Source organism: Adelges cooleyi, unplaced genomic scaffold, assembly GCF_023614345.1.
Source record: "Adelges cooleyi isolate 19-005CV unplaced genomic scaffold, UGA_ACOO_1.1 ACOO_flye_CR_arks_rails_tigmint_CR_PRNA_376, whole genome shotgun sequence".
NCBI lineage: Eukaryota > Metazoa > Arthropoda > Insecta > Hemiptera > Adelgidae > Adelges > Adelges cooleyi.
The window spans coordinates 12524763-12550514 of NW_026096053.1; the positions used below are offsets into that span (position 1 = coordinate 12524763).

General features: G+C 29.6%; 3 protein-coding genes across 3 annotated transcripts; 1 reads left to right on the plus strand and 2 right to left on the minus strand.

Annotated features, from left to right (window-relative positions):
• Positions 1-4788: 4788 nt before the first annotated feature.
• LOC126840401 (protein Wnt-1-like) lies at positions 4789-18933 on the minus strand. The gene is made up of 7 exons (XM_050576098.1): positions 18618-18933; positions 9003-9135; positions 8813-8933; positions 7859-8019; positions 7681-7788; positions 5936-6207; positions 4789-5242 (listed from the first exon to the last, which is right to left on the minus strand). The coding sequence occupies exons 1-7, from the start codon at positions 18683-18685 to the stop codon at positions 5053-5055; spliced, it is 1053 nt and encodes a 350-aa protein (XP_050432055.1). The 5' UTR covers positions 18686-18933; the 3' UTR covers positions 4789-5052.
• Positions 18934-20723: 1790 nt separating this feature from the next.
• LOC126840574 (vesicle transport protein USE1) lies at positions 20724-22909 on the minus strand. The gene is made up of 7 exons (XM_050576422.1): positions 22610-22909; positions 22208-22254; positions 21983-22061; positions 21757-21889; positions 21510-21691; positions 21306-21450; positions 20724-21059 (listed from the first exon to the last, which is right to left on the minus strand). The coding sequence occupies exons 1-7, from the start codon at positions 22706-22708 to the stop codon at positions 21022-21024; spliced, it is 723 nt and encodes a 240-aa protein (XP_050432379.1). The 5' UTR covers positions 22709-22909; the 3' UTR covers positions 20724-21021.
• A 149-nt stretch (positions 22910-23058) lies between these two features.
• LOC126840344 (ATP-dependent RNA helicase DHX33) lies at positions 23059-25382 on the plus strand. Its single transcript, XM_050576012.1, has one exon. It carries the CDS (start codon positions 23306-23308, stop codon positions 25283-25285), a length of 1980 nt encoding a protein of 659 aa, XP_050431969.1. The 5' UTR covers positions 23059-23305; the 3' UTR covers positions 25286-25382.
• Positions 25383-25752: the final 370 nt, after the last annotated feature.

A 25752-nucleotide genomic window follows, 5' to 3' on the forward strand; every position in this document is an offset into this window, starting at 1 on the left:
TATTAACAACAACAATATCGACTTACAGCGCATATGGCAATTGCTTGAACGACAGCAGCAAGGTGGCCGGAAAATACGAATCCGCTGGTTAGACGAGCCTACAGAGGTAACAACCGTCGTACAACAAGTCAAATCTCAGTACAGTACCAAGACATTTGCCGCATTCCAAAAATTATCACTCAAGTGTATCGCCCAGATGTTTTATAAACAATTATTGGTAACTGTCCAGGCTTTCCAGACATGGAGTGGTACAAATAACGAAATTAGACCACTGAATTATTTTACTTTGTTTGTAAACAATTTCTGGACAGGCCTTATTCGGTCACGCAAACCAATAGACAATGGACTGGCCAAGAAAGAGTTTTGGGTAAATGTTAAAAACGAATTGATCAAATTTCTGTCTGTAGATTGGCCAGCAGAGGCAACAGAGACTTTAAAAATTCTTATTGTTTATGTAGAAAATGAGTATATTGTGGATCCACAAGAAGTGGTCAAGCTATTGGAATTAGAAATGAAAACGTTTAGTGCTGACTTCGGTGACAATGAAGAGAATCTCGGAGAGACTGACTACGCAAAACGATTAAATAACCTTATGAAATTTACTGATGAACTTGCAAAGCTGAGGATGTCTATAAATAATGTAAATCTTAACAATGTTTTATTGTTGAAAGCTTCGGGTTTTGAAGAAACAAAATTGATGGCACCCTCTGAACAATTCAATAATGTGGCCCAGCGTTATGTTTATAAATTGTTAACAGGCATTGTAGATCTCTTCACCTTACTCAAAATACATCTGGATCGCTTCAACTGTTCAGATACAAGTGACGGTAATTGTAATTTAAAAAATTTAACTTTATTAGCTGAAAAATTCCAGAGACGATTATTATCGATAGTTCGGATTTTGTATGTACAAATGATAAAAACACCAAAATCAGAAAACGCGAATCTTCGAAATGTAATCGTTTTAATGTTTATGTTTGATACAAAGTTGACAAATCCAGCGGAAAATAACGTGAATGTCAATTTACAGAAAGTAAACAAGCTCAAACAATTGACTGTGCTTATTATAAACGAAATTGAATACTTCATTGTACAAACTTATGGCGCCTATGAATACAAAAACAGGATGCTGATAAAAAGGAGATGTGAGTCATCAAAAACACCCCAAACTACTAGTTATACAATTATTGCCAGTATTGTGACTGTTGTACAACATATTATGAGTGCCATACCGCCGATCGATGATGAATGTGAGATTACCAAAAGTTTAGCATCTTTTGATACGCTTGTAGTTGATAAAAAACAAGATCTCAATCCGCTAAAATCTATCACCGAATTAAAGTTCCAGTGGGACGGAGCATTACAGTTAATTCAAACTATTCGAGATGATGTCCTGTCCAGTGTAAATCCAAAAAAGTTTGCCGCGTATCAGGGTTTGGTTCAAAACAGTGTGACATCCATATTTTTAGGATACATATTGAATATTTTACAGTCTGCCGGTCAAAACGAAGTAGATTTTACCGACGATCAAATAGCATCGATTTTGGAAAATTTCAAACAATTTGAAAGCATCGTGTATCCTAATTTAAAAGTGGATTCGCCCAAATACATTTTTAACATCCTCATTTGGTGTTTCAAGCAAAACAAAATTTCCAAAACTAAGGCGACTATTTTGAAGGATAAAATCGAAAGAAAAATTGAATTTTATGGTATAAACATGTCCGATTACTACAGCGTTTTGAAGTCAAACAACATAATCAGCGACGTACATGCAAGCGGTGATGTCCAAGAAACCTACATAGAACCGTTAAGAGTATTTGTGGAAGAATGGGTGGCCAAGTTTAAACACGATTTCTTCTGCGTCGAAAATTTCATGAAATTAATAATATAAAACTGCCATATTATTCTAACACTACGTTAATTTTACATTCATATTCTGATGGGTATTTATACCCAGTTTTTCTTAATTATTAATTGTTTAATTATTTTCTCAATTAAACAAAACTAACTGTCTTTCAATTCAGAAGACACTAATGTTATTTGTTTGTAAGAATTTATCGCTATTAAGTATGATTTAAAAAAAAAAAAATGTTAAATAGTGCTGCTTAACAACAGTAAATAGACAGCTAGTTACGATTTAAGGTATTATTGACGTACTAAGTAGGTATCAATTATGTGAACATGTTGTATGTGTAATATATATATATATATCAAATAAATAAATTTTAAATATTACATAATTTAGTTATATTATTCAATTACCTAATGTCTATTTTTATTATTAGACACCTACTCTACTACAAATTGACTGGTTCGATATTTTCTAGTTGTTTCTAAAGTATTTACAAAACCGTACCTAAGTTAATAAGCATAAAGAGACCTATAGCATCTAAATGATGTTAAGTGAATAATACATTCCAATAAAATTTAAATTTTACTCGTTTTGTCAATTATAGCGTGGACACAGTGGCAACTAATGGCTAAAAGAAGTACTACACAAACTAAAATTCTACCAAATCAATAACATTAAAACATAATTTTGGTGTGATCGAATATAATTACTGTCAGCTATTTTATACTTCAATCAAAAACACCCTACTTACCTACATGATTCAACAAACAGCATGATTCTAAAGAATTTAAGAACTTTTTAAAATAATCTATGCAATATTTAGTGACCGATAAAAAAAATATAGTTTTATTCTTTACAAACCGATCTTGAGGGTTCGGTTAATACTTTTTTGAGAGTGTAAAGACTTAACCGATATCGTGATGTATCTTTCTCTATGGGTATAACCCTAAATAATGAATAATTGGTTTTTGTTTTTCCATGAATGGTAGTAACAGTTTTAGTTTAAATTACTTTTACAGTTTACTCGTTGTTAATTTAGAATATGTTTTGTTTCTAATAGATTTTTTAGTAATACATAAGTGTTTTTAATTTAATTTTGTTTTATAATTAATTTTCAGACAGTGCCAAAACAACTAATTACTCCTATATAGTAAAAAAAAATTAATAATAATAAGGACCATTTAAAAATTATTGGTTTCTAAAAATTGGACCTAAATTAAATTAGCATCTTCGTCATAAACATAAAAATAGTCTTGGCTTTTATTGTTCAATTTATACAGTAGTTATAATGTTGTCACATGTTTTTTCAATCTCAAAACTTACAATATTGTACATTATACGTCTTGTCCTGCGTCCAAACTTAATAAAATTAGTAATTTTATTCTGAGTTTTATTTTATAAATTTTTTTCCAAAACGTGATTACTTTATCATAGTGCATATATAAATTAATTTAATATAATTAGAGAAAAAAAAGCAATTCAAACTTCAGCTGTTGTTGTTGCTGCGTCTGGTCACATAATGTACCATGTAAAACGGTACTATTCACTTTTGTATAATATAGATATATTGATTAAGTTAGACTTGTATAGTGTAATTCGCGAGCCGACGTTCATTAATTATGAAAAAAATATTTATACCTAAAACCGTAGCGTACCTACACTACTCAAGTAACGAGAACTCGGTAAATCGGTAGGTATGGTGCAATTTAAATTTGTAAAAGAACCGTACAGACTACAGAAAAGTATATTATACTTAAAACTATGAGAAGAAATGAAAAGGAAAACAAAAACATTAAAATGATTACATAGTTTAAACCGTCACGTCGTTATTGGTGTACCGAAAAATGTTTGCATGTTGTTTTCCCCACAGATAATCCCGAATTCATAGCCGTCCACCGATGACTCAAACATATTAAACGTCATAGATGCTATATTATAATTTGCAGATTTGTTTTACACCATAGTCCATAACCATGGTTAAAATTTACTTGGTAGAAGTATACTTCAACCATGGTTATAACACAATTTTTATAGGAAAAAAATTATAAGTAAACATCCTTTTTTTAATTATCCTATAATATTAAACTAAAAGTTAATTTTTCTATTTTATAAGAAGTATAATTTTCAAAATACTGACAGCAATACACATTTACTATTTTGTATATTTTTTGTTAACTATATTATAAGAACACACTATTTATCGATGATTTGTAGTTTATTTTTTGTTTTAATTAAAAAATAGAAAGATACATTTTATTTATCATGCGAAGTTAACTTAAATACGATTGCAAAACATTAGGAAATCAAACAAATGTAATTCCTAAGTCAAATAAAATAATATTATGAGCGTGAAATACACCATATATTATATAAAATATGTTCTTAGTTTAATAAATAAATAATACATACAAATTTTACATTAAAACTTAAATTGAGGTGGGACAGAAATGGGAAGGAAACGTGCACAAATAGTTAATAATATATTACATAAATATTATTATTATTATATAAATCATTTTAGAAGTCTCTGGATTTTCAATTAACCAGTCAAGAAACGGAATTATATTGTAAATTAGTGTCTTCAGCTACTAATATTGATGAATACACCGTGCATTTATTTAGGTATTAGTATTTAAATAATACCTAACAATATACTCGTAAGAATATTACATAAAGTATTTTTACAATATTTTTAAGAATAATGTGTTAATGTGTACATATACATATTCATATTCATAGGACTTTTTAAGAAAACAACTTTCAAAAGTTAATTGTTATAATAAATAATAATATTGAATTTCGATTAGAATAAACTCGCGATTTTTAGTTTCTTTAAAATTAAAATGACCAACTAATTTAAACATATTAGTTTGTAAATTACAAAAGCCTTTAGACTTTAATGTAAATGTAAAAAAAAATAATTATACAAGGTTTTAAAAAATTGCACAACTGATATTTTTTTTTTAAATAAATAAATAAATATATCTAGTAAAAACTTATTGTACAAAATCTTTATAATACTAGGAAAAACAAGTGTCACTTTTTAATATTGAAAGCGACAGAAGACTACGGTCTAAAAAGTATTGAAATTTCATAATCGACAAACACGTTTCATCCGGGTTAATCTAACCTCTAAACCTTGTCCATGGGATTTTTAAAGATATTTTTTTTTTTTTTGGTACTGCAAATACATCTTGTAATCAATTGCAAATGTACTCTTCTTTCTTGTACTTACAAACCTCGCACACAACGTTACAACACCAGATGAATTTACATTTACACTTTTCTTCGACGTCTCTCAAACGAATTTGGAACCCTCTGTGGCAACACAAGTGTCTGCAACCGTCCAAACCTTGGCACACCCGATCGTTAGTTCCCATTATGCTCATCCTGTAATTGAAAAAAAAACAGAAAAATTATTTACTATATTTCAGTCGAATCTGCGACCACGTAAGAGTGTTTTCATGTATCCTAGGTGGCTAGTAAACATATCAAGTTTCTGGCTAATATTTTAGTGTTTTCATAATATCTGGCCTAAAACAATTCATAGAGAATTTGGCCTTTGAATTATTGAATTTATTATTCAGTTCTATTGGGTTGGGGGTTGGGGGTGGGAATTAGCTCTGGCACATAACCGAAAAACTTATCACAAAAACTTGTCACGCTGTTATCTGATAAGAGATTAGAGATAAGAGATACGTTGTGTTCACAACGATCAAATTATAACTGAATAATTAATTCAATGCAATTTAACAGGTCGTATTTCCTATGAATTGTTCAAGGCCAGATATTATGAAAACACTAAAATATAAGCCAGAAACTTGATATGTTTAGTAGCCATCTTAGATACTAGCTTGTTAGTATACACTATTTCACTATCTATAATTCCACCACTACTCTAAATTTATTCGGTACTTCAACGAGACATGAAAATGCTCTTTCGTGGTTGCAGACAGCTGAAAAACTTTTATTATTTTTTTTTTTTGAGAATTTTGACCACATTTTCTGGGTAACAAAAAAAACCCCCGTTGTGTTATGAATAGATAAAATTTTAATGTTTAAATGATCATTCAGTCAACGTACGACTCGTTACGTTCGCAGTAATCCGGAGACGGGTCCAAGTAAACGAGTTCGGTCTTGTTCGGTGTCTTTCGGTCCATTCTGATGGGTCGCAATTTTTTAATTTTTTTTCTCTTCTTTTCGCCGAGGCGCACGTGCGAAGCTCCTTCGTACCGCACCATCAACGTGTCTCCTATGTCGCGAAACGACGACAGTCTCATCCAGCATATCCTCACACTACACGACCCAGACATACCGTGGCATTTGCATACTTTTTGCATGCTGGACCGAATGATCTGTAAAAAATAAACGGTAATTTATACGAATTATCGCCTTATTATTATTATTATTAACCAAAGGGTACGAACAAATCAGACAAGTCACTATTTTTTTTTTATCTTAGCAAAACATGCTTAAAAATGCGCAGCATCTGTTTCAAAAAAAAATTCAAAGACAATTATAAGAAGCCAATCAAGTGCAATACTAACTTCTGTAAATCAGAAAAACAGATCAAATTTCCTAATTGAACTTAGAATTGTTGTAAAATTCATTGAAAAACAAAAACTTAACTTTTAATATACTTATTTTTCTAACTCTAGCACTAGTTACAGCTTATATACTGCAACCAAGTCATTATTTACTATAATAGGTACCTATAAGTTAAAATAAAAACCTGATAAAAGCAGTCAATTATAACTACAATATATATTTTCCCGCATTTAAGTAGGGATTCATTTTTTTGAAATTGTCCAGAAATACATTTAAAAACAAAATCTTAATTTTTTATAACCTCGTGATGGCTTTTTTTAATAAGATTTTAATCATAAATTTAATTTTGTATCTCAAGTCTGTTTAGGCAAAGCTCCCACAATAATAATAGTAATTGTAATAATTCGTACTAGCTATATTATTTAAAAAACCGTTAATTTGTTTACAAAACGATTTTTAGTATTTTAATTATATATTTTAAGAAATAATTGATCTTTTGTGATCGACAATTTAATATTTAAAGTACTTTAACTAAATCATTTCACAAAATGTTAAAACTTTCTTTTTATAATAATTAATAAATAATTTTCATAATATGTTTGACAGCATGTCATACAGCACAAACGATTCATTAAAAATGTAACGACTAAATGAATTTTAAGGTTAACATTTTATTAATGTATTGAAAATCGATTTATTTATCCCTTTGGAAAGAGGTGACTATTACCGTTTTATAAAAAAAAAACATATTAAGATTTTATTTTATAAGATATATTATCCTATGTAATACAATCTAATTCTTGTGATTACACTTCGGGTAATTTCCGAAAAATTGGCCAAAATACGTTACTTAATTTAAAGTATTTGAGAGATCAGTAATGCAAGAGAATTAGAGTATTATATTTTGAAGATGTTGCTTCTACGGAAACCCCCACTCTCCTTCAAATCGACATCCATACTTCGTACAATATAATGAAATCTTAAATACCCACCGAGCATAAAATCATGTAATTCAATATGACGTGTATATAGCGAATAACAACGTACGGAGTTTGATATAAAAAATGATGGACAGCTAAATGAACAATAAAAAAAATTTTGATAGACAGGTCCCCGCATACCTGTCTATACTATTATTAATAAATGCTCACTCAAGGGAGTGTTCACGGAGTAGTCAGTGAACCTACAATATTTCACAGTAAGTACAAATCTGTCTGTACACAACGCGGATGTAAGTATTTAGGTTTTTGAAATACTGAATAAAACGCGCATTTTCATACCCTTCTTCCTGCCTCATTGTTGTGTATGTTCATTAGACCTTGAACGGTGTCCACGTCCTCGATAGAATCCACAAAGTCACGGCTAAATTTTTCGCCGAAATGTATGTCCTGAAAACAAAAATCATTTTTTAGCGTCTCTTTTATTGTTTTTGGTAAAATTTTCTCTTTCGTTTATTACCTCTGAACACCCTCCCCATTGCCAATTTTTTTTAGCTTGTTTCTTTTTAATCCTGTTGTCACAACTACACTCGTTGAGTTCACCTCTGGAACATGCTTTGGTAATGGCGTACGCCACTCCGGCTGAAGTGATGGCATTCACGTACGATTTCTCTCTACTTTCTAGAAAACATGTAAACGACATTAATAATAACAGTATGAGTAGTAGACCTTAATGGCCCCATCGCAAAAACTTAACTGGGTTGGGGCTCAATCGTCGAGGAATTTGACTTCCTGCATGGAAACCCTTTGGGATATCACTAGGATTTCTTTAGGGCACCATTAGACCTACCAATTTTCGCGTTCTGATCTTAAAGCTCACGCAAAATCCATCTCACAAACCACTCAACTCCCAGATAGTCTTAAATAATTCCTATGGTTATCCTTAACACCCAACGGGCTTTATTGTTTTTCAGACCCAGCAAATGTCCCCCCCCCCCAAAAAAAAATACAGGTTTTATTGGGTTTATGTATATTCTCGAAGAAAGTTCTTGAAAATGTACTAATATATACCCCAGACCTTAATAGTTTTTTATTATTTCTATAAATATTTTTCAATATATTCTTTTTAATAACGCAGTACAATAACCAAAAGTTGATTCAAACTATTTCGTCATATCAGCAATATGTAATTTTGAAATACTAGCCTCCCCAGCATGTAATACCTATTATAATATAACGCAATTAAAATTGTCAAAAAGTGACATATTATTAACTTCTGTCATCCTACTTCAGATTTGATTTGATTCAAAATAGGAATCTCCCGACCAAACTGATACTAATGCGTACCGTCGAGAAGTTCTTATGTTTACGGTATCAGACATCAGTCGGTCGGTATTACCCGTGACAGGTTATTATAATAATTGTTGAGGGATCCATAGATCATAACCGTGATTTGCATTTGAAAAATACATACTGTATGATAATACATTTCCGAATACTGAAGTATTGTTCGAGTAAGTCGTACAGTTCCATCGTTGTGCGCCGAACTGGTGTTGGCACTCTTCGATGGCCATTTTCGTACCACCGCTGACGACCTACACGGAAGGGGTGAAAAATAAAATTATTTACATTTGCATTAGCAACGTGCACTCACACTTACTTACACTCATTATTTTTTCACCGAGATCGCACAGTTGTTGTTGTCTGCTCTTGAGAAACGTGTACCGATAACAATTTTCCTTGTGACTGAGCAACGGGTTGAACTCTTTGGGTGGATAATTTTGTAGCCCTAAGTACCTATCATAAAAAAAGTGAGATTTAGAACTAAACAAATACAGATATAGTAAAATGGGCAATAGTCAATTATAAGATACCTTACAGAATAGTTACATAGTTACGGCCAGTGCTCAAATGTGAAAGGGGGGGGGGGAAACTTACCCTTATTCATTTTTATAAGTGGCGGTTTTTTCACAGTAAAAACATCCCCCTACTTTTATTTTTCCAATTCGAGCACTAGTTACAGCTTATATAGTACAACCTGAGTCATTATTTACTATAATAGGTACCTATAAGTTAAAATAAAAACCTGATAAAAGCAGTCAGTTGTAACTACAATATATATTTTCACGCATTTCAACGGGGATTCATTTTATTAAAATTGTCAAGAAAAACACTGAAAAAAAAACTTAATTTTTCATAACCTTGTGATGGCTTTTTTCATTGAGATTTTAATCACAAATTGATTGTTTTATCTCAAGTATTTTTAGGCAAAGCTCCCACAATAATAATAGTAGTTATAATAATTCGTATTAGCTATATTATTAAAAAAACAGTTAATTTGTTGACAAAACGGTTTTTAGTATTTGAAATATATATTTTAAGAAATAACTGATCTTTTGTGATCGGTATTATAATATTCAAAGTATATAAAAAATATTTCACAAAATGTTAAAACTTTCTTTTTATAATAATTAATAAACAATACACATAATATTTTTACTTATTTTTGACAGCATGTCATAAGGCACAAAAAATTCATTAAAAATTTAATATATTATTGGAAAATCGAATTGCACTTATTAATGAAAAATTGCTATGCTATGGTTTAAATAAATTATAATTATTGTTCTAAATTATTTGAAAACATTCAAGAGATAATATCATATCCTGCACTAAATAATAAATTACACAAGTTAACCCAGTTAAATATTTTTAAGTGTATATATTAAATAATGATTTAAAGATTAGCTACCAATAAAAACAATTAATTATCGCTAGGTACACACCCATACAAGAGTGTTGGACAACATATATAAATATCTGTGTAAAACACCAAGTCATAAAATCAAATTATACTTATTTAATAGACGTTATAATTACTGACAATATCTACATTTTTTATTATTATTATTTGACCGCTTATGGGTTGGTCTACATTGACTGTAGAAAATACAATGGGCGTTTACAATAATAAAAACATAAAATTATTTAAGTATAATCTAGTGGCTAGTAATTATGAAAACGCCGAAACCGGTCACCTTACATGGGCGGTAAAAATTAATAGTAACTTTAAACAAGAATGGTTTTCTTTATATTTTTATATATCATTTTTATTATGGCGATACAAGATTACCGAATATAGGTTATAAATCGTCGTATATCAGTGTTAGAGCTTCTTTGGTCATCCATAAATGGCACTACAGAAGTCATAATTGTAAGGTAGGTCTTAACTCCTAATAAATTGCGATTAGGTATTTATTTGTACATTAACGATTTTATCTAGATTTTATTCTATTGAGTCTATATTTTAGTTGATAATATATTATATTTATTTATTATTCCTAGTAATAATAACATATTTTTAGAGTTGGGCATTATTTGAATATAATTATAATTAAATAACCATTTATGTTGAAGTAATAAGAATCAAAAGGAGGATACAAGTGTTTTTTTATATAGTATTACAAGAGAAGATAATTATATTTTCACTGTGTTCTTGTGGTTGATATGCCGACAATTAGAGTTTCTTACAACAATCTTTTAAAAACTGTAAAACATGCACAGATTGAAAAACGCGTTTGTTGTCAAATGTTCTATAATCAAACAATTGAGATTGAAAGAAACATTTAAAATAAAGCCAGTATTCCAATATTTTTTAATCTAAAATTGTTCTAATGCTTTTTTTATTAGACTAAACGTGATTTAAAAACTATTCAGATAATATTAGATTCAATTAAATGTTAAAAAGCCCGTTCGAATGATATTTTATTCCAATGAAAATTCTCCTCAACTCTGCATATAATATAAATAGATACTTCAAATGTTTTTTTTTGTTGAAAGGGATAACAATTATTTTATTAGTTCTTCACTTGTAAAAACAACATGAAAAATCTTGCGTTTGAATGGCATAAACCTCATGCTAATTAGTATACTACACACTAGATTGCCAAGTACCTCTAGTAAATTCTTTCAACGAGGGTTATTATTTTATGCACTCATACATATAATATGGCCTTATTAGACCGGCATAGCATTATTATTATTATTCAAAAACAGGAGCATATTGTTGTATTCATGGTTGCTTGGTAACCCCTTGAACTCTAAGACAAGGCTCCGCCTTTTCGGTTTTCCTTTATATGTCAATCACCGGCCATTTTGGACCCCCAAGGACTGTCAACCCACGCAAGAACCAGCTACAATAATATCAACATTCAACACACTTTAAGTAATTTTTACCAGAAATATTTTTTAAACAACCATTAACATTAATTGTTTTGTATATTTTATAGTTTTTACGTAAAAAACATGTTTTTCTATAGCTGTTTTTATTTTATTTTTTATAGATAATACTTTTTTCAGTGTAGTATTATGTGGTTGAGTGCCTACGTTAAAGCTAAATGAATTATCTGCAATATGAACTCATTAATATCTTTACACTGCTCTCAATACAACCATAAAAAAACGACAAGACGATAATTTGACATGACACCTGAAAGGTAACATGAGAATTTACAAAATGTGTACCTACACGGTTTTTGTAGTTTCTTCTGCTTTAGTTCACCCGAAAGGATTAAGGAAACATCGTTTTTTTATGTCTAGAGACTATACTGAAGTTTTTATACGATCCATTAAGTGTTCATTATTTAGTGCTCATTGTTCATAATTACATCTTTTTGGTGCTTTGAAGGTTCAAAAGTTAAAAACTCTTTCCCCAACATCTCACTTATAATTTTTTTTCAACTGTTAAAATGAACTAAATATGAGATATCACAAAAAATAAATTCCCTAAATGCTAAATACTATAATATATAACCTGTATTATATTTTTTATCTACACCTGCAGAACATTTGATTTACTGTCCGTTAAATAAATATTTATTATGCTTTTCTATTATCGAACCTATTATATAAATAAGTTACTAGAACATTTCGTTCTTTGTGCTAAACATAGGACTAAATAAATAATACAATAAATATGAGTATTGGAGGTCCATAAACTAATTTTGTTTACTCAAATTATGTTTTGTAAACAGCGGTCTGCAGCGGTGTCTGTAATCGTAAAAGCATGTGTACACATTAAACAGAAGTCGACATTGCACGTCTCATAAAAACTTTTTATGTAAATTATTGACCGGAAATTATTTTTGTAACGTTTATCTTTTTGAAACACATAGCTTCCTACACAGCATACAATCATAATCATAAAACATAACATTAACTTTTTATTTTATAGCTTAGCTTTTTACTAATTTTTACATTATAAATCGTATAAGTTGTTTAATAGATTGGTTTTTTAGCTAGACATTAAAAAACAATCGTTGTCTATGATTAATACAATATGCAAAGTTTAAACTCAAAATGTTTATTTTTGTACCTACTTATTGGAAAGTAGCAATGTATAGAGAATACCTAAGTGGACTGCTTGAATAGTTTGATGACCCCCTTGAATTTCAGTATTGTAGTCTTAAGACTTTTAGTCTGGAATTAGACGAAAAGGTAGATATAGAGTGGGCCAAAATATATAAAATTTTAGTCAACTTTTATTTATTATTAAAAAGCCCCCCTCCCCCAAAAAAGGGGGAAATCACACTTTGAACGTTGTAAATTTCTAGGTTGCAATGTGTGAATGAATACAAAAAAGTCAACAGGTATCTGAAAAATATTTTCATTACATTGTTGATTAAGATCAACGACAACACATTATTATAGTCAGACGATCACCCCAAATCGTATTCCACACTAATTTTACTAAAAATACAATTTTAAGCATATTATTGTTATTACCATGCATTACTTACAGATCTGTACCGAAGCGTTTATTTGAAAGTTATTTTATCTCTTTACAATAGTTTAGTTCATAAAACTGTAGTGATGTGTTAGATATTGAGAGTTAAAAGTAAAATTTGGGGACTTGGTTAAATGGTGTAGGCTGTATAAGAGGAAGATTAGAAAAATGAATTAGTAAAACAGGTAAACACATTATAATGCAGACTGTAGAAGGTTTTATTAATAAAGTTATTATGTTTAAAGATGGTGTTTTTATTGTTTTAAACTTTTAAACACTGTAATTTATATCGCTAGACTTTTAAAAACTTTAACTTAAAAACTTTGGCTGTTTCTATACCAGAGAGGAATAAGTAGATCGACACTAACTGTTGTAATCACAGAGTTTTTATGTAATTTTTAATATTTAATGATCCTAAGGATTATTTTGAACAAACCCTTCTTAAATCAAATATAAGGTCATATTTAATTTTTTCTTATTCGGTGTATTAAAGCTGAAGTAATTATACATTTTATCAGTTCTCAGCATTGTTTAAAAGAGAGTATATAAATTTAATTACATTTTCCCCTTAAAGCTTAATTGTAAAGATAGAACTCGACGAAGAACTAATCATTAGATATTTATTAATGGAGTATCTAAAGCAGTAACAGTTCATTAAATATTAATTTATTTTTCGTTTGTTACAATATGTACTTATGTATTACTTATCATTTTACTGTTTACAAGAAAGGGAGTCTCCGACTTAGTCTGTAAGTACAATCTCTTATTTATTATTCTTAAGTAAAATAAAACACAAAACAAAGAGGAAACGGTAAGTACACTTTTAATTTTTAATTAACGTATCGGAAATGACCTTTTTTCCTTTAGAGAGCTAATGCTTTTGTGAAAAATACCGTACTTTAGACTTCTTACATCAAGATAATTCTTGCTATAAAAAGTAGTATAAAAAATCCTAACCTAAACTCATTTTGACAAAATCATTTAGGTTTGAATATTATATTTTGTTTCAATTTTTATTTTGATTTAATAAACATTTGAAAATTACTCTTAGCCAAATAGTATTAACCAAAATGTTTATCTACATTCCACTACTCAAAATACCTATCTTATAAGTTATAACTTATAATGCTAAAAACTAAATTAATTAATAGTAAAGTAATACTTAAAAACTAAATTTTTTTTATTAAACTAAAGTGTGAAGTGTCTGTTAACGATTAAGATTTAAGTCAAATTTGACTTATATTTTTAACGTGTCTGAAATTCCAAGATATTGAACCATTTCAGTATTTCTTTGATTTCTATTTATAATTTAAGTTGATTCAAAAACAATAAACGATAAATTACAGTACTTAGAAATAACTATCTTGAATCTTCATATAATCATATTTTCATTGATACGCTGAACTCGAGTTAGAAATTGTTATTTTTTTAAATTATAAAAGTATATGCATGTTGCCCAGTAATTTTTTTATTATTTTATCAATTTGTTTTTTTTTCTTTAAAATTATGGACAATTTATTATTATTTGTTTTTTCTTCAAAATGTATTATTGGTGTTTTGACCGTGCCGTGTCCACGTTGAAGAACGTGGCACGCAAAAGATTATAGGCCGGCGTGCGTGCCATCGTGCCATCGGGGTGATAACGACACGGCGCGGCGCGGCGTTGTGTATAAAATTTAAACGGCCTCGTATCACGACGGTGATGGGGTGAACGTGAGTGGCGCGAATGGGACGACAGTGTGGTGGTTGGGGGAAACTTAATTTCACCGACAAAACTCTCTGGAAATCGTCTCATTTTATAGTTTTCGCAACCTATAAATTTTATATCCCCCACCGCCCCCGTACGAACGGGGTGGTTGGCGGGGGGAGGGGGTACGGCGACGACAATAAGAAAAAAGCAACTGCGGACCGTGCAGCTGCATATTATAGTATGCGGCACACACCGCCGCCGTATCTTTATTGAAAACTGAAAACGGCACCCCCAGAAAACGGCCCCTCCTCTCGCTCGTAAACGGCTTTTCTACTTTATGATCGACATATAAAAACGACTTTATTACTAACCTCCCCTTTTTGTTTTAAAAACGACACAAGCCCACCAAAGTTCTATATACATTAGATACACCGAAATTTCACACCGGCACACCGTATAATAATAATAATAATAATATGCGGTGTGCGCGATCTGCCAAAAAAAAAAAAACAAGTATTTTCGTTTTGCACGCCAGCGTTTTTAATGACTACATTTATTATAACACGAAGCAACTATTAAACGGTTCAAACATATTACACAATCAATTTAAAACAGTTTTCTAAAATTAATTATTTTTTTATTTTATCAGGATATCAGGCACGTTCAAACAAAAAAATGTATTCAAATCAAATAGATAACTTTTATAAATAGATAAATAGATAGAGAATTTATATATATAAATATATATATATAAATAATTCAGAGTTTTTATTTATAAAAATATTTTTTAATATTTTTTTATTCTCATCCAATTTGTAATTTAACTGATGACAACAAAAGTGTAGGTACAGTGCCAATTTGTTTAAACCCAAGATTTTTGATCATAGAATAGTGAACAACTAACACATTTTCAATCTGTGACATATTGACAAAAACCTAATGAGTATCTTCCATAACCACCACACATTGGGAGTACAATTCTTTATTTTGCTCCAGTATAAAATTGTATACACATTCAATTCATTGTGTACAAAGGTCATTTATAAAAATCATAATTATAAAATAACAAATGAAGGGCACAGGGGAAAAACGGTAGTAGTCACATTATTGAAAATTTTTTTTTCCAAATAGTTTTTTTTGATATATGCCATTCATTTTTTTTTTATTAATGACAATAGATTGTTTAAATAATTACATTTTTTATTAGAATAGCATTTTATGTGATATTTTTTGTTCTTATGTAAGAGGGAGAGGAATTCACAAACTTTGTTTTTTCTATACTCTAACATTTTCATAATGTGACTACTACCATTTTTCCCCTGTGTCCTTCAAATATATTAGCTGGATTAAAACAAATTTTTTGTTTAAAAGTAGTGCTATTTGTTAGGACATACTTGATACTATAACGCATGTTTAAGCACTTTTACTTGCTATAAATGTCGAACCTCGCAAATAAGTACATCTACATATAAACAAGGAAAAGAACTAATACAATATGCGCCAAAGGTAAATTAAAATAGAGACAACGTCGACCAAACTCTGACTTTTTGTGAAACATGCCTATCTCAAGCACGTGTGCATCAATATTAGTAAATTCGAAAAACCATCTGTGTTTCAAACTTGTTATTGTCGTTATAGCCTTACTAAGACCTCAATGACTAGATTAAATCTATTCTGTGATTTAGATATTATAATAATAATAATTATAGAGCATGAAGACTTGAAAGGCGATCGCATGTGTTTTATCTCATATACATAAAATGCTGATTTATCTATCAATAAATTATTTTGATAACAATCTATAATACCTATTTTAGTTTAAAAGTTTTAAAGAGGATTCTAGTGCACACTGCAAGTCACAAAGAAAATAAATACATTTTGAAATTAGAGATAAGTACCGTAATATTTTTGCTCGTCACTATTATAATAATCGCATAAAGTTTACTATTTATTTTTTGAGTGTGTCTATAAGCACAAATATTAAGAAACAATTATTTTGTTCAAAAACACGACTTACAGAAAAAAAACATGGCGCCTCGTAGAGTAATCGAATTAGGGTTAAAAGGTATTTTTAAGAAGAAGACTTTACATAACAAATTCTTTATAAACCTCAAATTTTCAAAAAAATAATTTCTATGCCTTGTAACAAAACTTGATCTACATCAGCCTCGGGACACTAGCATAATAGTATTTACCATAACAATAAACAATAATGGATTTGAAATTTAATATTATAAAAGAGACCGGCAGCATTTAAACCAGAACCTCTCAAATTCTTAGTAAGGCGATAATTTCTTCAAATTTGTTAATATTTATATTTTCACTTTGGTCTACCTTTTAAAATTTTTTTTAGAGATTTTTTAAAAAAAAACAAGACAATTTCCTCTGAAATTGATACTGTATTGATTACTTATCTATCGTTATATTTTATAACTGTACATTTTTTGTAGTTTTACACGGTTTAATGCGATCTAGACAAAAGTGATTTAAAAATAAAAATAAAAAAAGCTTCACGTTTATGTAAATTATTATATCCAAAGCCATTGCAGGGTTACTATCTTACAACGAAGGACTATATGGTGGGTACTTATAAAAAACAATTACCATCGCTACCAACAGAAGCCCGTTTATTTTTATATAAAAGGGATAACGGAGAAAGTCGTTACAGCGTAATGGCCAATAATGGGTAAAATGCTTCACCTATTTGTGTTATCAGTTGGATTATTCAACCAGAAAATTGGTATACATTCGTGTGTATTTTATGGCCCGTAGAGAACCATATGGCTCAAAAAATGTGTACAACGAAATTAATATAATTTTCAAGTAAGATTTTTTTTTTAAACATACATTTTTCACGGGCTATTAGTCAAATGACTTCCCCGTATCTGTGTTGTTAAACAATAAATGATAATTACCAATTTCCATGTATAAAAAAAACATTAAAAATTAACTACCAACAACAGAGGGTTGAACACCGTGTTCGCATAACTAAAACTTTAAACTAAGCAATTACCAAACCAGTTACTAATAGTTACCAGTTACCAGCACTAATTTTTTATTGAATTTTTAAAAAATTAATTTCCCCAAGATAAATAACCTAATGTATATATTAACCGTGTGAGTTTTTAGAAGTTTAAATAATCATAGTAGGTAACATTTTATAAATATTAGGTACATCAATGCACTTGACAAACTCAAAATATCATCAATGGCCTAACATACGATTTGATCATTTTTTTTAGCGATAGAATGTAAAATATTTACAAATTAAACTAAATAATTGTGAACTTATTCAATATATATTACCACGTTCTATGTGGAACTATTTAAATTAGTATTGTATCATATTAAACTATTCCATAATTGCATCAATTGACGCTTTTAAGAGTTGTTTAAAATGGAATATGAAAAAAAAGCTAAGCAAAAGTGGTACCTAAGTACCTAACGTACTTTTGCCTAACCAGTAACCACACCTGAAATTATAATATAACCGGTATATAAGTAATTTTTAATTTCGGTTTTGCACGCTTTAACAAAGCAGAAATTATAATATATACATACTGATGTCCCAAAAGTCTGGACACACAAACAACAAAAAAAAAACATTTTTTTCTAGTATAGTTTTCTACTTAATTATTTTAATTTTCTGATTTTTTACTGTGCTACCTTTATTTGTACTAGTTTTTTTTTAAGTTTAAATAATTTTCAAATAGACTTGGATTGTCACGGGACTTTTTTGGGCCATACATTATTATAAATTATATTTTGTCAGTATCATTGTACATAATAAAATTAATTACATACCACCAACTCGCTGTGGAAAAGTTGAACAGAACGACCGTCACGAACAACTGTTTGATTTTGAAAAACATGCTTGAAGACAATAGTAGTACAGCTGTACAGCGTTGGGAAAATATTTTTATTCCGGTAATTTATCAATTAAAAGGATTTTGTACCGACAATACGCGTACCGTGTCGTGTGTCAATAATAATTCGTCCATCGCATTCGAATCCGTTTATAATATTATTATAATTTACAAACTTTTGCGGTTTAAAATAAAACGGCAAAAACAAAACAAACTGAACATAGCTCATCAAACCTAAACCGACCACTTGGGGATGCTTCTGGCAACTGAAACCGAATCACCAGATCAGCGACGGCCATTCCCTTTAGTCAGCCCTCAACACGACCACTTATAACCGTAGTGTAACGCTCTCCTTAAACACAAAGAGGCCGTTTTTCCTATGATTTCATTTGCCCTCGCCCCCGGGGGGAGGGGTACCCTGGGTCGTTTACTTTATGGGGATTTAAATTTTTATTACCACTGTTCGATGATTGTTATTTATTGTATAGAACTAAGTAAACGCGTACGGCTCCAATACCTACATTCAAAGTATATATTATTATTATATAGAAAACGCAAAAATAAGTTTAATATTTACAACAATGTTCGGTCGGTTCTATTACACAAAACTTTAAATCTATATTGTCTTTAACCAGGAAGACTGCTGCATACAAAAAATTGCTACGTATATTATGTGGATTATTTAAATGTTATTTTTTTCTAAAAAAGTTTGAAAAATGAATGTAGTTTTAGGTGTTTTTCTTGATTCTGAACGGAAGGGTTAAACTTTTTAAATTTAAGGCCCTTTCGGGTTCAATTTCTGATCTATGGAAAAATCGTTCCTGAAGATATCGTGGGACACAAAAAAAAATGTATTCATTGTTTAAAACAGTGAATTACTATGAGTCATTAGCTGAGAAAAATTATTATATTATATACTATTTAGTTTCTGATTGAAAATCGGAATCATACTATATTACATAGTGTACTGCGTATATTTAAAACCATTTTACAATCCTATCCAGAAAAAACTTAAAAGTTTTACCAGTCTTAAGAAAATGTAAACTGACGGTAAATCACCAACCACTTACTGTACGCATTTTAAAAAATCTCTTGGTTATCTCTCAAAATATGTTATTTTATCATGTAAAATTTGTTTAATAGTGATTTCCCTTTGGGCTTTGACTATCTATACGTTGTAGGGTCGTTCTTGATCGCTTCAGACTAATTGTCAGACCGGAAATATAAAAAATACACCACAGAGTTATAAAAAAAAAAGTTTATTTTTTTTGGGTTTTGAAAATATCCAAAGAATATTCCCCACAAATTTGTACTTTTTATCTTTACTCTATGAGACCAACAAATTACTTTTGAGTACAAGTTTTGATCTGTAAGTCTTACATAAAGAAATAGGTCCAATAGTTAAATAGTTATAGTGGGTAAATGAGACTTGATCTTGGAAAAAGGAGGACATGTATATTATTATATATTATAGCAGAAACCAGGAAAGTTAATTTCACTTTTAAGTGAATGTTTTAAAACTTTCATTGATTGAAATATTAATTTGATACATAGCTCAGAGATCTCTAAAGATGGACTCTGCGCAGTTGGTCCGAAACGTCAGCACATAAACAAAAATAGTATATATATATACATTTTTAAGTACATTTTGTGCATTTATTAAAAAGTAAATGGCCAAGTTTCTAATTAATTACTAATAACTGATTACAAATTACTAGACAACTTTTTATTACTTTCATTATCTTTAAAATGTGATTTTTAACTTTGGTGTGAAGCTGTGAAATTGTTTTATTTTTTTATTTATACGACCATTTCAATAGCGGGATCGGTTTTTTACCATACATCAAGCAGAAATAATATATAAAAGATATTTTCGGAGAAAAAACTTGAAATATTCCCCTTTTTTTACTTCAATAACTCATTAAAAAAAAGTCCAAATTAATTTTAATGTTGGGTTTAACAATAAGTAGATTACTTTTTTGACATATCATCAAACTTACTCAGAACTTTAAACTTGTTGAAAATAAGTGTTACAAATTACGAATTAACATTATAAAAGAGTATTTATTTAAAACATAATAACAATTTAACAATTCCAATAACCGTAATATATTTTTCTCTAAAAAATTACAAAAATGTTTTAATAAAATAATTGGTGTATAAATTACTAAAAGCCGAACCAAATATTCTGCTATAACTTATGAATAGAAGCTATAGAACACATTAATTTCACTTTTTTAATCATATTGCTTCAACTTCAATTTTTCATTGTTATAACGACAAGTATTGCGGGGATAAGAATTGAAAAAGAATTTTTTTTTATTATAGTTGATATACTTCATTTAGTTCTTTTTGGTAATCCGTATGAACAAAATCATTTCTGAAAAATATTTTTAACACATTTTTATAAAGCGATTAACGGTAAACAGTTTTCCATTGATCTTTTAAAGTATACAGTTAAGCAGTGCTTATCACAGTTTAAGGATGGGCAAATGGTCAACTTTGATGTGGGAACCTCTGTTGACGGTGGGGATGCCCAATAAAATTGGTTGCCATTTTTGTGTATAGCACCACTTATAATAATGTATGTTTTAAAATCAATAATACATATTATAATAAAACATACTTATAAATATAGCGACCATAACAACAGCTATAATCCATATCCAACACCTCCAACTACTTTTTCTCACAAAATCCGATAACCTTTGTTCTTCGCGTTTTAAATTTTCAAAATTGCTATCCATTCCTTTTGACGAACTTTCTAACACCTATACAAAAGAAAAATGTGTGCATAAAAAAAAATTAAATTACAATGGCGCACTATTACTTCTATGTCCCGTTTTATTATTTTTCCAGCGAGTTCAGAGTGTTCCCGTAAACTTTTAGTAATAGACATTAACTCCTCGGCGATGGACTCTTGTTTATTTTGATGATGTCTCAGTAACTCGTCTACATTATCATTACTTTCTACGTCTGGTTGTCTGAAAGATTTTGATTCACTTGTATCACCTAAAAACGCAAATATGTAAATAATCAATTATTCATACTTAAAATAAAATAAAACATATATTTACTTCCAAGTAGTTCTTCCCTGAGTTGTTTTGTATAAGTCATTTTATATTTCTGTTTTATATCTTTCGAACGACTATTATTCACTTGAACTGGTTCTAACATTTCTAAAGCTACCAACTTGTCTTCTGTATTTTTCTAAATCAAAATCAAACAAAAATGTATACATAAAATAATTAGTATAGTATTTGTACATCTTAAAAGTTTTAAGTGAAATCACAATCTAATTACAATGTCTTTAGTATTCAAAAATCCTTTCAAAAATTGCATTCTCCTCGTATATTGATTAAGTGTATCGTTATCAGGATCACTAAATAACACCAATGTATTAGGATTACTAATAGTAAATATTAAGTAAATTACAAAAATTAAAATACTAGTTTAGCGTAGTTTGTATACATGCTTATAATTAATTATTAGTAAGAAAACACATTTACACTGAATTTCATTATTTACCTTTTTTTCACTAGTTCTGCAATCATTTCACTAACAGCTTCTATGTACTAAAAAAATGTATAAATATCATCGTATTTTTAAAATAATATTTAATTATTATATTATGGTACTAAACCAAAATAAAGCCATGATATCATAAAATGTAATAACTGTCTAATAACATCAAATAAAAATAATAAAAACAAATAAGCAAGGATTGAAATTATTTAAAACAGTTTTTAAACATAGAAAAATAATAATAAAATGGTTGATGTAATTATATTAACAAATTTTATAACAAATATCGTTTAGCTTTTATTTTTTGTTTTAGCAATGCATATTTTTGCCACAAATCCAAAACGAGTTATACATTTCAGGCTACTTAACATTTGACATAAATGATTTCCAGTAAAATGAAGTTACCTTGCTTAATCGCCAGTCATCAGAAGAATTGTTCTGAGCCATATCTTCACATACTGCCAAAAGCCTTTTAATATCTACTTGTAATCTTGTAATACTCATTGTGAAATTTGAAATTTAGGTATAATACGAACAATTTAGATCTCTAAAATAACATAACTGTAAAAGGAATTGTTTATACATAAGAGATCTTACTAAGAGTTTACAGAAACTTAGTATTTAAACCATAATCTTTTGAAGTTAACGTCAAAGTTTGACTTGAACACTTAACCCGACAGCTTTTGAGAAAAACAAAAACTAAAATCCCAACAAATGATAACAACTGATTACTGACGAAACACAAATAGTTGATAAGTTTATCATAAATTGCGTGTTATCATTCAAACAATTTCTTTCGTGTGATAAGAAGTACGAACTAAGATACTATCAGTTTGATGGAAATCGACACATGGTTTTGAATGTCGATAAGAACCAAAAACAAGTAACAACAAGACAATAAAAAATTATTATTATTGTAATATTAATATTACAGTTTGAAAATATAGTGTCGTAAATCGTTTTGAAATATTATTTAAAATTGTGAACAAATTTTAATTAAATAATTAAGTTTTTTTCACGTGTAGATTTAAGTATAAATAAAATTGCAATAATTCAAATAAATTAATTTTCAATAAATATTTCTTTTAAGAATTTTCAACCATGAACGATTTTAGTAAAAAAGATTTAGTCAAGTATTTTGACGATGAACGGAAGACTCTTCCGGTCACTCTAAAAAAAGATCAACTTTGTAGCTTAATTAAGCAACACGAAACTTTAATCATCATTGGTGAAACGGGAAGTGGCAAGACTACGCAAATTCCACAAATCGTCTATGAGCACATATTGAGTTCCAACGAAGACGTTGTAGTCACTCAACCTAGGCGAGTAGCAGCTATATCTTTAGCAGAACGTGTATCATTCGAAGTTAATACTGAAATTGGAGACTTAGTCGGTTATCGTGTCCGATTTATAGATAAAACCAGCCAGTTCACGAAAATTAAATTTATGACCGACGGTATGTTATTAAGAACGGCTATATTAGAAAAAAGTTTATCTGCATATGGCTGCGTAATATTAGACGAAGCTCACGAACGCACTGTCAATACTGATTTACTCTTTGGCATCGTGAAGAAGGTCCAGAAAAGTCGTAAAAACGGTCAGAACCCGTTGAAAGTTATTGTTATGTCTGCAACAATGAATGCCGATTTATTTGCAGATTATTTTGGAAATGCCCAAATTGTTTATTTACAAGGTAGGTTACACAATATCAACATATTCCATGCCAAAAAAAATGTAGAAGACTATTTTCATGATACGTTCGTAACAATATTTCAGTTACATAAAGAAGCACCCGAACGTCATGACTTTTTGGTTTTCCTAACTGGTCAAGAAGAAATAGAAAATATGGCTTTAGCAATTGAGCATATCAATCAAGACCCCTCATTAAGAAGTTACCCTGTCATCAAAGTAAGAACTCTCTATGCGTCTTTGCCTACGCATGAGCAGCTAAAAGTTTTCATGCCGTTAGAAGCAAACGAATTCGCTAGAAAAATCATACTCAGTACCAACATAGCCGAAACATCAGTTACTCTAACTGGTATAAAATATGTTATCGACTGTGGTAAAGTCAAAGTTCGATGTTTTCATCCAGAGACATCAATGGACGCGCTGAAAATTGAAAATATATCACAGGCTCAAGCTGAACAAAGAGCAGGGAGAGCTGGTCGTGAGTCGGATGGTTACTGTTATAGAATGTATTCTAAAAAGCAATATGACGAAATGACTCAAGATCCAGTGCCAGAAATTCTAAGATGTAATTTGGGAAATGTAGTGCTACAAATACTAGCGATGAACATGGACCCATATAAATTTGATTTCATAAACAAACCGTCATCGGAGGCAATCGATCAGGCATATAAAATGTTAGAAAATTTAGGAGCAACCAAAAACAAAGTTCTTACTGAAATTGGTCATAAAATGACTAAATTTCCTTTAGATCCAAGGTATTCAAAAATAATACTTTCGTCGGTAAATTACGGATGTTTGGAAGACGTTGTCAATATAGTGTCTATCTTATCGACCGATTCTCTTTTTGTGTCCAGTCTGTCTGAGAAGAAAAAGAAACAAGCAGAAGACGCTCATGCAAAATTTAAATCGTCCGTTAGCGACCATATAATGCTATTAAAAACATTCCGATCCTATAGAAAAATAAGAAAAGAATCTAAAAACAGCTGGTGTGATGACAATTTTATAAATGCTCGTAATTTAGAATATGCGGAACGTGCTCGTGAACAATTGCTGGACATATGTCGATATTTACACTTACCTATTGGTCAATCATGTGGGGATAATTTTGATCCCATAAGAAAGTGTTTGTTGACTGGGTTTTTCGAAAACTTAGCCTACATAACGCAAGACAAAAAATATATAACGGTCAATGCTAAAAAAGAATGCAAAATTCATCCAACGTCAACTTTGTTTCATTCTTATCCTCATTGTGTTCTGTACACAGAAATTATCGAAACTAGTCAACCATACATGAGATACATTACTGTGATCGATAAAGAATGGTTACTCGACATTGTTCCTAATTTCCACCAACGGCATAATTATCAAATGTTAATGAACAGTGACATTTAGTTTTTGTTACAATGTATAAATCAATTTGTAAAAAAATAAAACTGTTTTAACTTATATGTACTGAATAACAAATTATATATTTCATATTTTTTTCAATTTTCATACTAGTTTTTCACTGTATTTAACCTAAATAGTAAATATTATATTAGGCAATATTCTTAAAATGCTCATTGTTAAAAAAAAAATTAAGCCAACGTAACCAACGTTCATCAGTATTTAACATTAATATTAAGAGGACAAAATTCCTCCTATGGCTTTTGTTAAGGAGTAAAGTATAAACAATTTTTTGCTAAAACTTTAAGGGCTTGAACTATACTGTATTCCTTATTAATACAGTTATGAAGATTCTTTATTCTGTCATTTTTTTTGTCAGACTATCACGGTCATGTCTATAGGATAAAATATAAATTACAATTTTTTTCGCATCAAAATTGCTTTGTGAAAGAAAAAATTATTAGGCTAACATT

Bases quoted from the DNA above. Each gene is read 5' to 3' on its own strand.
- LOC126840401 (XM_050576098.1), bottom strand. From the start codon at position 18,685: ATGTTTTTCAAAATCAAACAGTTGTTCGTGACGGTCGTTCTGTTCAAC. The intron at 6,208-7,680 runs GTATGAAAATGC...TATTTTTTACAG, and splicing joins ACAATGAGGCAGGAAGAAGG to ATCATTCGGTCCAGCATGCA. The intron at 5,243-5,935 runs GTACGTTGACTG...TTTCAATTACAG, and splicing joins TACTGCGAACGTAACGAGTC to GATGAGCATAATGGGAACTA.
- LOC126840574 (XM_050576422.1), bottom strand. From the start codon at position 22,708: ATGAGTATTACAAGATTACAAGTAGATATTAAAAGGCTTTTGGCAGTA. The intron at 22,062-22,207 runs GTAAATAATGAA...GGTGTTATTTAG, and splicing joins GCAGAACTAGTGAAAAAAAG to TGATCCTGATAACGATACAC. The intron at 21,451-21,509 runs GTAATAGTGCGC...TCTTTTGTATAG, and splicing joins TAATAAAACGGGACATAGAA to GTGTTAGAAAGTTCGTCAAA.
- LOC126840344 (XM_050576012.1), top strand. From the start codon at position 23,306: ATGAACGATTTTAGTAAAAAAGATTTAGTCAAGTATTTTGACGATGAA.